General features: G+C 39.5%; 1 protein-coding gene across 3 annotated transcripts in view; it reads right to left on the reverse strand.

Moving 5' to 3' along the window:
- LOC120516790 (acylphosphatase-2-like) overlaps positions 1-11,383 on the reverse strand; it is a 116,669-nt gene extending 105,286 nt beyond the window's left edge. For 2 of the 3 annotated variants that reach the window (XM_039738731.1, XM_039738732.1), the window contains exons 1-3: positions 11,221-11,383; positions 7,814-7,830; positions 4,958-5,067 (exon numbers count right to left, since the gene is read on the reverse strand). In XM_039738731.1, the coding sequence (XP_039594665.1) occupies positions 4,958-5,067; positions 7,814-7,830; positions 11,221-11,362 (269 nt within the window). In that variant the 5' untranslated portion in view covers positions 11,363-11,383. Of the gene's footprint in view, positions 1-4,953; positions 5,068-7,813; positions 7,831-11,220 lie in introns of all 3 variants that reach the window. The other variant, XM_039738733.1, reaches the window with a different exon arrangement.
- Between the last annotated feature and the right edge of the window lie 1,962 nt (positions 11,384-13,345).

The following is a 13,345-nucleotide window of genomic DNA, read 5'->3' on the forward strand; positions in this document are numbered from 1 at the left end:
GTCCAAATCAGATGAACCAATTCCAGACTAAAAACTAATTTTTAAATCACATTTAGCAATTCAGTTTTGCAGATCAGACATAATATAAACATTGCTAATTCTCTGTGAGAAGTCCTATATGTATGTGTGTACCTGTGTCAACTATTACAATGAAGGACTGAAGGAATGAAGGTGTTAATTAGTTTGACTTCATTGTTTCTCGGTGCTAGGATTGCCTGTGTACTCATTTTTTCTGTTGATAACCCTTCGGGATAAAATTCTTCAATAAGATTTGTACATAATATGTCTTCTTTAATTGGAAAGTTAAATTGAGGAAAATGTTAAAATTTATAAGAGATGAAAGAGAAGAAACTGTCTGTCAAAAGCTTTCACACAAATGAGAGGTGAGAGTACCGGGTGCGAGGCTGAATATGGTTGAGAGGAGGGCGTGACTTGAAAAAACCCCATAGCCAAACTCTCATCTCATAGGACTTCTTCCAAAAAGTCTTGTCTCTTCGCAGGATTTTTTAATATAATAGAGGGACATATAATTACAACATTTTACAACACAGTGTGATATACTTTCAATCATGTATGTAGGGTAACAAGGAACACTAAACAACATAACTCATGAAAAATGACATTTTAAATATGAGGTAGTTTAAATAACTGGATAAATGTCTTAAAATATAGTGGGGCCAGCGATTACAAACAGACCAGTCACACAATTTGGAACCTGTATGTTTTATACTGAATAAAACCCGCACAAATCACTCCAGAAATTCAGTTCTTCCTAGTGCTATATGACTTTTTAATAAGTAATACCAGAGAAAATGATTAAGGTTAGATATGTATCCTGTAACAATTTTGTATACGCATGCATTATCAAACTGTCTTGTCTCTATTTGTTTGGTTTCATTTCTTTCTGTCTTGTTATTGGATGCAACTGAGAAGGCAAATTTTGTGTTTTCCTGTGTCAACATGAAGCAACCTTGAATAAATTATATTCAAGAAATGAATCTTCTCATACATTGAGATGACACCCAAGTGGAAACTCAAATGATGACGTTTCTCTTACTTCAAGACTGCCAATAGAAATAATAATGCTGAAACTCACTCACCTTATATATTGAGAAGATAGAGTCTGCATTTAGTTGTACACTTTTATGTGAAAATAATAGAATTACAAATGTAGAATATCTAAAGAAAGTATGTGCTCTGCTTAGTTTTAGCTGCAGAAACTTCACTTTTAAAGGAAAACACATATTACCTTTCTGGCACTCACTCACAGTGACTTAGGACTTTTTGGTTTTTTGTGAGTAACTAGGGGACTTCACCCCCTGCCCACTTCGCTCGCCAACCCCTGTGTTTGGTTTTCCGGATACACACTTGTAAGATTTTTTTTTTTCTTTGAATTGTTGCTATTTCATTAGTTTCATTTTTATTTCAGAACTTCTGTAAAAACATCTGGAATCTTTCGAGTCTCAATATGCTGAATCTTTTAAATGAGGTCAGTGAGACGTGTTTAATGACTTTGTACCATAATTCAGCACAGACAAAGCGATCTTCATCATCAGCAGTTAATCATTTTTTTTGCAAAGTAACAAAATAAATGCATGTGAGGTAAACTCCGTTTTTGAAATTCTCTTACTTAAACTTCAAAACCTTACAATATTTACATACTTCTGACATATCGCCTATGTCTATATATTCGATCTCTATTCGCCTTTTCGTTACTTCTTTGAGTAATAATTTCTCTTTCTTTGCGCTAATGCGATGTTTACTGTCATTTTTTTAACTGTTCTTGCTCTGTATGTGTTTCGTGTCTACGTTTTTTTTGGGTCTTTTGAATTCCAGTTTTCATTATCTCTAACCAGCTCTGCATGTGTGTGGCCCCCTTGTTTTATAACGTCTTTATGATGTTTTACGTTGTTTTCTACTCTACTCTTTGTCTTTTATTTCTTACCTCACTTTGCCCTGCTTTTTTTTCAGTGACACCTGGGGCCTCATGTATAACGCCGTGCGTAGAACTCGCACTATAACATGGCGTAAGCACAAAAGCTGAAATGTGCTTACGCACAGAAAAATCCAGATGCAGGAATCTGTGCGTACTCCAACTTCCACGTTCTTCCGCTACATAAATCCCGATCATCGTGAAAACTAACGCTCATGTACGCGCTTTATGTAACGCCCCAACTCCTCCCAGAATTACGCCTATTTGAATATGCAAATCAATATAAATCGCCCTTAAGCACAGCCTTCTGTGAAAAGACAACGGGAAAAGTACGGGGAAAATATAAGAATTTCAGCGAATACCAAGTGGAGGCAAAGGAAAAACATACTATTTGTTCAAATAAACCGTGGTATAATCAACAAAAGGAAGTTGATCGAGTGACATAGTGTGTTGGAGAAACTTGAAAGCTCACATTCACAAAATCGCACAGTGCCGGAAATAAAAAAGAAGTCACATATCAAAGTCGCGTGAAAAGCGAGTTGTAAGCCCACTGTCTGAGTGTCATATGAAAGTTTATTAGGTACAGAGAAAAAGGCACACGGTGGGGAAAAGCACGAAATGTCACTTCAATCTCGACATTTCCACTTTAATCACATAGTTTATTTTGTCATTTAGTAGAACATCATAAACTTCATCTTAAAATCGTTTAATTAACCAGTTTCTCAAATCACATCGTAATTAAAGTAGCACGTTAAATGCTTTGTTTTGTATTTGATCTTCTACTCGTATGTGCTCTATGTGTGTGAATCACTACTTGCTTCTTAAACCGGCTCTCTTCCTCCAACTGGAAACAGAGTCCATTACATTTGTGATATTACAGCTCTCTGAATAACTAAAATACTGAGATGTATACGTGATGTCATTTTCATGATGATAGGAGTTAGAGCACGTTATTAAACATGTGTTTCACTTCGATGAAATAATTTATTGCATCAGTACAATCAGGGGCGGCTCTAGGCTTGTGGTGGCACTGGGCAGAGGAAGAATCGGTGGCTCCTTCGCCCGCCAATGTCATGCACGGTGGATGGCCACGTCCATTGCGGACACTGCATAGCAGCCTCGTGCTCATGACACAAGCATTTATCTTTTGCCGAAATTTGTCGCTGCATTTTTAGCTGTTATTTTCTCTCTCTGTTTTATATTCAATATATATTGGCGTAGCCGTCACTGCAGTCCTTGCTTTTCTTTCCCCAAGTAACCAATCACCACACAATCAGCTCTGTAATAGACGTTAAGCCATCTGTAAGCTTAGCGCCGATTCTTCAAAACGTTTAAAGAACATTGAAATATCTTCGTAGTACATGTTTAATTATTCTATCCTTCACGACAGTCCCAGTGAAGAATATAGATTATTTAAATGAAGTTAAAGTTTTATGTGTATAATTTAACAAACATATTTTGCTGCATTTCACCTTAAAAATGATATCGTCATCATATGTAAATACGCGCTTTATAAAGTGGCTCAGGTTGTGCGATATTATAACTATAGTGCAAGTTTACAGTGGGGTGATTGTACTTATAAGTACAAACCGTTCTACAAGGAGCAATTGATTGAGTGCGTTTAGAGTTCTTGGGATTAAACTGTTTCTGAACCGCGAGGTCCGTACAGGAAAGGCTTTGAAACGTTTTGCAGTGGCTGAGACAGCGTGTCCTTGAAGCTGTATACCGATAATTCTCTTTCCGATCAGCTGCTGCTGTGATTCACACTCAGATACAGTGATATAAATACTCCGAGTGGTGCAGTGAGAGTAATATGGAAAAAGATGATCCGCTGTGGCAACTCCTAACGGGAGGAGCTGAAAGAAGAAAAAGAAGAAGAAGAAGGAGAAGTGAGAAGTAACAATGCTAAAGCAGTTATGGTATTTGGAATACTATGGCTGTTCCCTGGACAATTATATTGTTACGAGTTAATTACAATCACATTACACTAATAAACAATATGCGGTTAGTTTCTGTGTATTTATAAAGCCGCGTCATGAAAATAATGAGTAATCACACAAGAACAGTACCATTGCTTTGACGCTGGGTGCCGCCAGTTTGCAAAACCGAGCTGAGAACTTGGGTACGACAAGGTATGAGGTACCGTGGAAAAGTGCGTAGCTTTATGCCAAGTGTAGGTTTTATACATCGCGATTTGAACGTGGAAAAGTTCTTACGCAACATTTCTGTGCGTACGCACCGTTTATACATGAGGCCCCTGGTCCGTGGTGATTATTTTCCCTTTTTCGAGTAATAATTTCTGTTTGTTTGCACTACTGCGATCTTTACTTTCTTTTTTTACTTTCGAATTCCACTGCTTTCATAATCTCTAACCTGCTCTGCATGTGCTTTGTCTTTTAATTCTGAGCCGGATTGGACGTGCTTTTTTTTTTCCAATTCCACTTGTTCCGGGCTGATAATTACTTTCCTTTTTTTCTGAAGTTGCACCTAGATTCTTCTTTTTCTTTTTTTTCTCTCCAATGCTTTTGAGTCTCTTTTCTCTGTGCTGCTTTTTTCTTTGCTTAGTCGTCGACGTTTCATTTATAACATATTGTCCTCATACATTTTACATGTGCTGAGAGCCCTGGATCTGTGTGTGTTCAAAGCCTCCTTTACACGGCTGAGTGTTTCCCTGCCTCTTGGCTTATTTCATATTGATTGTAAGTAAGGTGTGTCTTGCAAGAATCTCATGTTCCACGTCATCTCGAGACGGTTCTGGGTCAGTCTCTTGGCACAAAGTCTCATGTTTAAGGTCTTTCATCTCACGGTTTCTTTTAAGCGTCTTCCGTCTCTACGCCCTTGTGTTTCTCTCCAGGACTTTTTTTTTTTATAATAGAGAGATATAGCTTTTCCCACATTTTCCCTCCCTCCTTTCCTTTGTATTAGATGAGAAAGTCACCACTCCACCTCACTCTGACTCCTTGTTTTTAGTAAGCAATTCACCACCATCTTGTCATGTAATTACAGTTGCAGTCACTTACTTACATGGCATATACTTTTTCTTCTGGACCTTGCACTTGACCAGTTACAGTGCCCTGCCTAGTATTTTTCACCCATCCAGATACTCCAAGTTTCCGGCCTTCATCTTCTGTGTACTGGAACATAACAACAAAGAAAATATATTTGCTTTAAATCTAAAAGTGCAGCAAAAAAAAAATACATACAAACAAAACTATGCACACAATGTGTAAGAAAGGTTCATTAAAACATTGTTCTGACTAAAGTGACCTTGGAAACCCCTGATGCAAGACAAATGTAACTGAAGATATGAGTGACAACCACAAATGCACTCAGGAGATTTGGAACCCTCAAGTGGACAAAGTTTAGCCATTAAGAATTCAAATACAGTTTATCAGCTGGAGAGCAATAAAGAGTTTGATGTGCTTATCAGTAATACGTGTGACATGGAGACTGTCGCTCTGTGGCCCTTAAAGAAATCTATTCAGCCTTTAAATTCAATAATAGCAATGATTTAATAAACACCACGGATTTCACTTGAGGATATAAGCGCATGTAGTATGTGTGAACAAAAGATGGGAACCCTCTGGACACAGAACTGATCTAACACAGGAGAACCTCACCCAAGAAACAGCCATTGATATCCAGTCAATTTAAGAGTAAAGCTGGCATGCTGTCACACTGGGGCATTGTGTTGTGTGTAAACAGGTTTACTGCAGATCACCATAACGATTACTTCAATATTTGCCAAGATATGACTCGTGGATGTCACGAGATGACTATGTGACTACGACCAACAAGGCTGACCAAATAGCACAAGCAAAGGTTTCAGAAAATTCCAGAGTGTCTGCCTGCTTCAATTCCAACAGCAAAGGTGCCAACCTAGATAATGACCAGTAACTTCGAGTTGGATCAACTTCCATTCCTCTTTAAAAAGATCTGTGCTACACCAAGAGCTGTCTGTTAGGACCCTAAAGTGAAGGGTTACCTTTGGCTCACATCAAAGGGATACGTAAAGGACACCAAGACAAGACTTCAGTCCTTATTAAATGGGGCTTTCTTATCTGGGACCTCCGATTTTACACAGCTTTTAGTGTTTTTTTCTTTAATGGGACAACAGGGTTAACTTATTTTTGAAGGTACCCTTATATATGCATTTAAAATAAGTAAATACACTGAGATTTTACTAACTATTTGACCCTACCTTGGAGAGTATACCATGCTGTAAGTGGTCATGAGGAGTTTACATTGACAGGAAAAAAAATTAAAAGCCACGAATGTAAACAGTGTTATAAAGTGAAATATTTATCCTCTTTAATAAAACCCCTGTGTGCGTCCAGGTGTCCGTGTGTGTGTCTTCTGGCGAAGTGCGTATGCGCAGGGCCACACGGCACGTGTTCAGTCTCTTCCTGTGCATTCCCTGTGTGTGCAGATAGAGAGAGAGACACACAGAGGCGCGTGCGAGACACACACACACACACACACGCAGGTGCACACGAGACACACACACACACAAACACACACGACAGGCACACACACACACACACAGAGGTGCGCGCGAGACAGACACACACAGCCATGAGAGACACACACACAGAGGCGCGCGCGAGACAGACACACACAGGTGAGAGAGACACACACACACAGGCGCGTGCGAGACACACACACACACATGCGCGCAGGTGCACACGAGACACACACACACACAAACATACACACAGGCGCGCACGACAGGCACACACACACACACACACAGAGGCGTGCGCGAGACAGACACACACAGGCGAGAGGGACACACACACACACACAGACAGACAGACACAGAGGTGCGCGCTTAAGAGAGACACACACACATACACAGGTGAGCACACATGCAGTGTTGCAATGTTACTTTTCTTGGTTGTTGATTAAATTACGGATTTTTCAAATGTTCATTTTTTTTCCCTGTGATTAAAACTCATTAAAGTTTTTTAAAAGCGGTTCCTAGCACTATAGTGTGAACTCTTGCAGTGTTAGTTTTCTCTGTTGTTCAAGGTTTTCTTAGTGTTATTCAATGTTTTTACATTTAGTTTACTGTTATGCTGTGCTTTCTATGGTATAGTTAACTATATTTGTGCTTAAAAACTTAAAAAATATATATTTACATACCGTTCATATGGTCTGGAACGGATTAATTGTATTTACATACAATCCTACGGGGGAAATTACTTTGGTTCACAACCAAATCGGGTTACAACCAGAGTTTTGGAAGGAATTATGGTCGTGAACCGAGGTTCCACTGTATTACTGTCAGACAAAATTACAGGCATTTTGCGGAAATACACACCAGTATTACTGAGAGAGAAAATTAAAGGCACACAATACAGTGATGCATATTACAGCCACATACAAGGTCCCTTGCCATTTAATATCGACTGTTCCTACTAATGTGTATGCACTACTGTTCTAGCGCCCGTTATTGCAACGGGCTTAATGTCTAGTAATAAAATATAAAGTGATTAAGTATTTATATAAATGTAAAGTGAAATATTTTGCTGAGGAGAAGCATATTGTAGGCAGATAGCATGTGCCAGATTTGCTAAACTACAGCATGCAAGTTAAATGCACATTTAAAATTGATTATTATTATTACTGTTAACTTTGCCAGCCAAGCAAGAAAAAAAAAAGTCAGTAAAACCTTTAAATCATAGCTCCATGATAGATTATAGATCGATGCAAAAATGTTGTTGACTGCATTAATTGTTTAATCTTAAAGAAAGCAATATATACAATAATCCATCGGTTGTTAAAAAAAAAAAAGTGCCGAGCAATACTGAAAAGGAAACATTACTTTAAAACAATGCAGTTTTACAAACACTCCATTCCTCAGTTGTGTTTTCTTACCATTCTAAAGCAGACACCTGTTCAGAAAAATACAGAAAAATATATCAGGAACTGGTAATAAATATGAACATTAACTATTTAGAGCATCATTATACAGGCAATTCATGTTTACATTCTAGAATATGACGTATGCACACAATGAGTGATAAAGCAGTGAAGTACACACAGGGGTTACATCCGTCATAGCTGGTTTTAGATCGAGTTATACTTTTATATGCCTTAGGTGAACAAAATGAGGTGCGTTCAACAATGAATATACAGTATAAGGCAAGAAAGGAAACTGCTTTATGCCCTTTCTTTTAATTAAACCAGGGGCTCTGCCCCCTGCTCACTTCACTCGCCAATCCCCGGTTTATATCTATATATACATACATACACACATATACATATACATATACATATACATATTACTGTTATTGTCTGTTGTACCTGCATTTTTATCACTCTTTAATTTAATGGTTTTTTTTTATTTTTTAAATCAGTGTGCTGCTGCTGGAGTATGTGAATTTCCCCTTTGGGATTAATAAAGTGTATGTGTATATATACTGTATATATATATATATATATATATATATATTTTTATATATATATACAGTATGTATATATATATATTATACACATATCTACATATATTTATTGTGGAAGCTGGCCCGGACACAGCCAGGCGGACACGTTAATGTCACCCAACACACGTTTATTTACAAGTGCCATTATTTACAAAGGTGCCACAACCTCCCAAAGTCCTGGCCACAACACAGTGCCTTCTCTCCTTCTTCAGGCCGCCTTGACTCCTCTCCTCCAAGACCTTGTCTTTCTCCTCCCGACTCCAGCCATTGTCTGAAGGGAGGCAGCCCCTTTTATATCCACCTAGATGTGCTCCAGATGCTTCCCGGCAATCTTCCACCGGCACTCCCCAGTGTGGCGGAAGTGCCGGCTGCGTACCCGGAAGGACTCCGGGTGTCCCTGCTTGTCTTCCCTCCGGCATTTCCGCCACACCCGGCTCCCAAGGCACAGTGGCGCCCCCTGGCGGTGACCACGGGCCCCTACAAGGCAGAGCTTCAAAGCTCTGTACCCGTGGCGCCCAAAGGAACCAGGGTGGTTGTCCCCATGTGGTTTGAGGTGGACGTAAGCCCTCTTCCGGTCCTCCTGGGCTTCCCGGTCGGGTCACCACCCCAGGCATTTCCGACACTATCTATCTATCTATCTATAATAATATAGTGCCTTTCACATATCTATCTATAGATATCTATATACATATACACACAACCCTATATCTATATATCCATCCATCCATTTCCTAACCCGCTGAATCCAAACACAGGGTCACGGGGGTCTGCTGGAGCCAATCCCAGCCAACACAGGGCACAAGGCAGGAACCAATCCTGGTCAGGGTGCCAACCCACCGCAGTATATCTATATATACACACACACCTATATCTATAAACATATATATAGATCTATATCTATAGATAGATATTAAATCAATTAAAATTAAAGCAAAAGACTTAATTAGTAGCAAAACTGCTGACTAAATTAAGAAAGGGGTTAGAATGACAACTTGCAGTCACAGAGCAGCCGCAGCAGAGAGCGCCACCTATCGCAGCTGCACAAAGTTACACAAATTGTCGTGGAGATAAAGAATAAAAAAACAGCGCAAGCCTGCGAGGTGGAGTCTGTCAAAATGTATTCTATGCAGTATATCAACTTCTTTTCAAGAAATAAAAAGCTTTACATAAACCTGTCTATTTAGCCTGGCAGGCGAAGTAACATCCAGTCGGCATCAATTTTTTAAACACCATGGCCAGCGGTTTTTTTTGTTCCACTCCGTATTGTATTTTTGTCAAATGTTCTAACACCCACAACTACAAATTCATTGAGCTGCGTTCAGTACAATAATCTTGACGTGATTGTTATATGGCCACAGCACCACTTTATGGACAACAGTGGAAACATCCTGAGACTATTTCTACATAGGATGCCTTTTCTGCGTTGGAAAAAAAAATTGCAAAAATGTATAAAAGCTTGTTAAGTTTGTGATTCCTTCAAATATGATTAACAAATGTCGCTCTCATTACTCCTGCTGAAGCTCTTTTCAGTCCACTGTGCTTATACGGGAATCCATTTGAATAAGGCTTTAATTTAGACACGTCAACTTTTCCTGGATTACTAGTCTTACTTTACTGAGAAAGCAATGAGTGCAAAACACTTCTGAAAAATACAAGAATCCTCATTTCTAAACCGGACATATAGAAAGCCCATCCATCAATTTATCAAAACCTGCTTATCCAGGACACGGTAGTGTGGGAAGCTGGAGCCTGAACCAGAAATCCTCAGGACATGGCAGGAACAACACCTAGACAGCGTACCAGTCCATCTAGGGCAGACAGACACAAAAGCACATCAGGAGCCAATTAAGCAACACCTGGTCATCTAACCGCGTGACGGGCGATTTGAGCTAGGAAAACAAATGCATAAAAAGGGAGAACATGCCAACTCCACGCTTTGAGCAATCGGGATGCGAATCCGTCTTATAGCAAAATAGCATCGCCACCACTGCGCACCCACAGGAAAATATACAAAGAAGCATAATCAACCACCGTCGTCATGAGAAAAAATAAGTTTACTTCAAGCTTTAACAAAAAACGTTGTTTTTATGAAGTTGATTTGTTTTCTACGGCACAAGGCATTCGCCAGTAATAGGATTTCGTGAGGCGGGGTTGGTTGCCCGATTGTTACCATACGAGTTAAGGCGCTCGCTGGCGGAAGTGGGACAGATCGTAGGTTGACTTTAGACTCCGCATATAAATGAGACCTACCACTGCATTATGACAGATAGGTGACGAGTTTTACGCCGTACAGTTAAATAAACAATATCATTCCTAACGAATTGAATAAATAAGTAAAAGCATAACCAGCGAGAAAGGTAAAAGGGCGGAGACCACACGCATCTGACGTCACGTCTTCCTTATATGGTAAGTGTCACACGTCGGGCTCCACCCCGCCGTCCTGCTGCAAAGGGTTGTCATTGAGCACACGCCGAATGTCAGTAGGCTCTTTAACGAAAAGGCAAAGCACACATTAACAACAGAAGAACATGTCAACTTTGCACATGGCTTAAACCAGTGATTCACACTATCTACCCCGCCCTAAATATTTTTCGTTAAGAATTTCCATATGATGTTATCATCACGGAGTATTGGGGACTGGTAGTATGCACGTACTGCACAATAATTCAGTACACTCTGTCTTTAAAAGAACTGGTAGGGTTTTATAGTAGAATCACTTAAAACACGGACGACTTTAGAACATCTGCAACACCAATAACAATAACGGCGCTCGGTTTGGCACAGAAGATGTTACTATTTTTAATTAGAAATGCAACAACAAGTGAAGCCTTGCCTACGTACCCTGCACTCGACCAAAAATCTCAAAATCAATCGAAACCAGTCTCTTGCCGGAACTGGCTAAGTTAGACATTGCAAATATTAGCAACACAGTGAGAATAAAAACACAGTTCCTAGACCAAGTGCCCCACATTCGCCTCGACATGTCCCACCAGTCACAGTGATCGGCGACGAAGGGACGCGGAGTGGGACAAAAAACTCGCTGGCCATGGTGTTTAAAAAATGATTGCGCAGACTGGATGTTACTTCGCCAAACCAGGCTAAACTGACAGGTTTATGTAAAGCTTTTTAATTTCCTGTAAAGAAGTTGATCTACAGCATAGAATTCATTTTGACAGACTCCACCTCGCAGGCTTGCGCTGTTTTTTTTTATTCGTTATCTCCAAGTCAATTTGTGTAACCTTGTGCAGATGCGATAGGTGGCGCTCTCTGCTGCGGCTTTATTTCCCCAGATGTATTTTCCAGGGGTCTCCAACACCGGTCCTGGAGTGCCACTGTGACTGCAAGTTGTCATTCTAACCCTTTTCTTAATTTAGTGAGCAATTTTAAATTGACTTAATATTTAAAACTCGAGCCCCTTTATTATTTCTTTTTTCCTTAATTTGCAGCCAAACAATGGATGGCCTGCAACCTGTAGGTCCATCATACAATATCTGAAAATACAAAAAGGTGAAGGTCTCAGTAATGTTGGTCTGTCAGGTCCACAAAACATTTTAACAGTGTTCTTAGAAAAAAGAAAATGAACAGTTTTGGAAAAGTCTGCTGTGTCAGAACGAGAGCACCAACAAGTCATGGAATTAAATTGTAGGTTTAATTAACAGAAGCCCATTTCCCTTATAAAGAGGCTAGAACAAAAGTAAAAATGCTCAAAAATAATGTTTTTTCGTCTTAAAACCACAGCCACTCTGAACATTAGCAGAAAATGTACATAGACCAATAGTCATGAAAGGCACTATATAATAGATAGATGGAACTTTATTTGTGCCAGGGGAAAATTTGGGTTTATTTGGTTTGTAGCCATTCAACTGGATCTAAATTAACATATCATACAATTCTGCAGAAAATGTGCAAAAACTTACTTTAGATTTTGGTGATGATCTAATTAAGATCGCTACTTTAGTTTCATCAATTTTGTCCATGTCAGGTGTGAACACTGAACGGCTTTTATTTTATTTTTTTTTACCCTGACAACAGCATACACATCCATTCAGTCTTTCTTAAATTGTAGTCCTTGCCCTCAATGCACATTTAATTTAATTTACAACTAAAATAAACAGTGATTTTTGAATGAATCCATCCATCCATTTTCCAACCCGCTGAATCCGAACACAGGGTCACAGGGGTCTGCTGGAGCCAATCCCAGCCAACACAGGGCACAAGGCAGGAACCAATCCCGGGCAGGGTGCCAACCCACCATTTTGGATTAATTTTAATTGATATTCTAAATTCAATAGTGATTTCATAGTTTAAGAAAATCAAGTTACTATATTTGCGGTGGACTGGCGCCCTGCCCGGGATTTGTTCCTGCCTTGTGCCCTGTGTTGGCTGGGATTGGCTCCAGCAGACCTCCATGACCCTGTAGTTAGGATATAGCAGGTTGGATGAAGTTACTATATCTTATTCAAAAATGTCTGGTTCACTAATATTCTGCACATTTTATTGTGCCCACAAGGTGGCATAGTGTAACACCTAAAAATTTCAAGAGGATTTCAACCATCGTTGGTGTTTTATGGAAATAGGTATAAAGTGTACATCAGGTAAGTTAATATACGTTTTCTATTAAAAATTAAATTGCGCATTTTATTTCATTCTTGATTATTATGGCACCAGAGACAGGCCACAAACAAGTCCGAATTTCACTATACAGTACTCTATACCAGGGGTGGGCATTGTCAGTCCTGGAGGTCCGCAGTGGCTGCAGGTTTTTGTTCCAACCCAGTTTCTTAATGAGAAGTCAATTATTGCTGATGAAGCACTTATTACTCAAGTGACATTTTGATGCTTCATTTTAGTGGTCTCGCTTGTTAAGGCTCCCCACACATAATTGCTTATTTCAATCTTAAACAGCTGCATTCACTGTTTTAATGGCGCCTTAATTAGCAATAAGATGCGAATGACAAAGCAGCCA

This window comes from Polypterus senegalus, chromosome 16, assembly GCF_016835505.1.
Source record: "Polypterus senegalus isolate Bchr_013 chromosome 16, ASM1683550v1, whole genome shotgun sequence".
Taxonomy (NCBI): Eukaryota; Metazoa; Chordata; class Cladistia; order Polypteriformes; family Polypteridae; genus Polypterus; species Polypterus senegalus.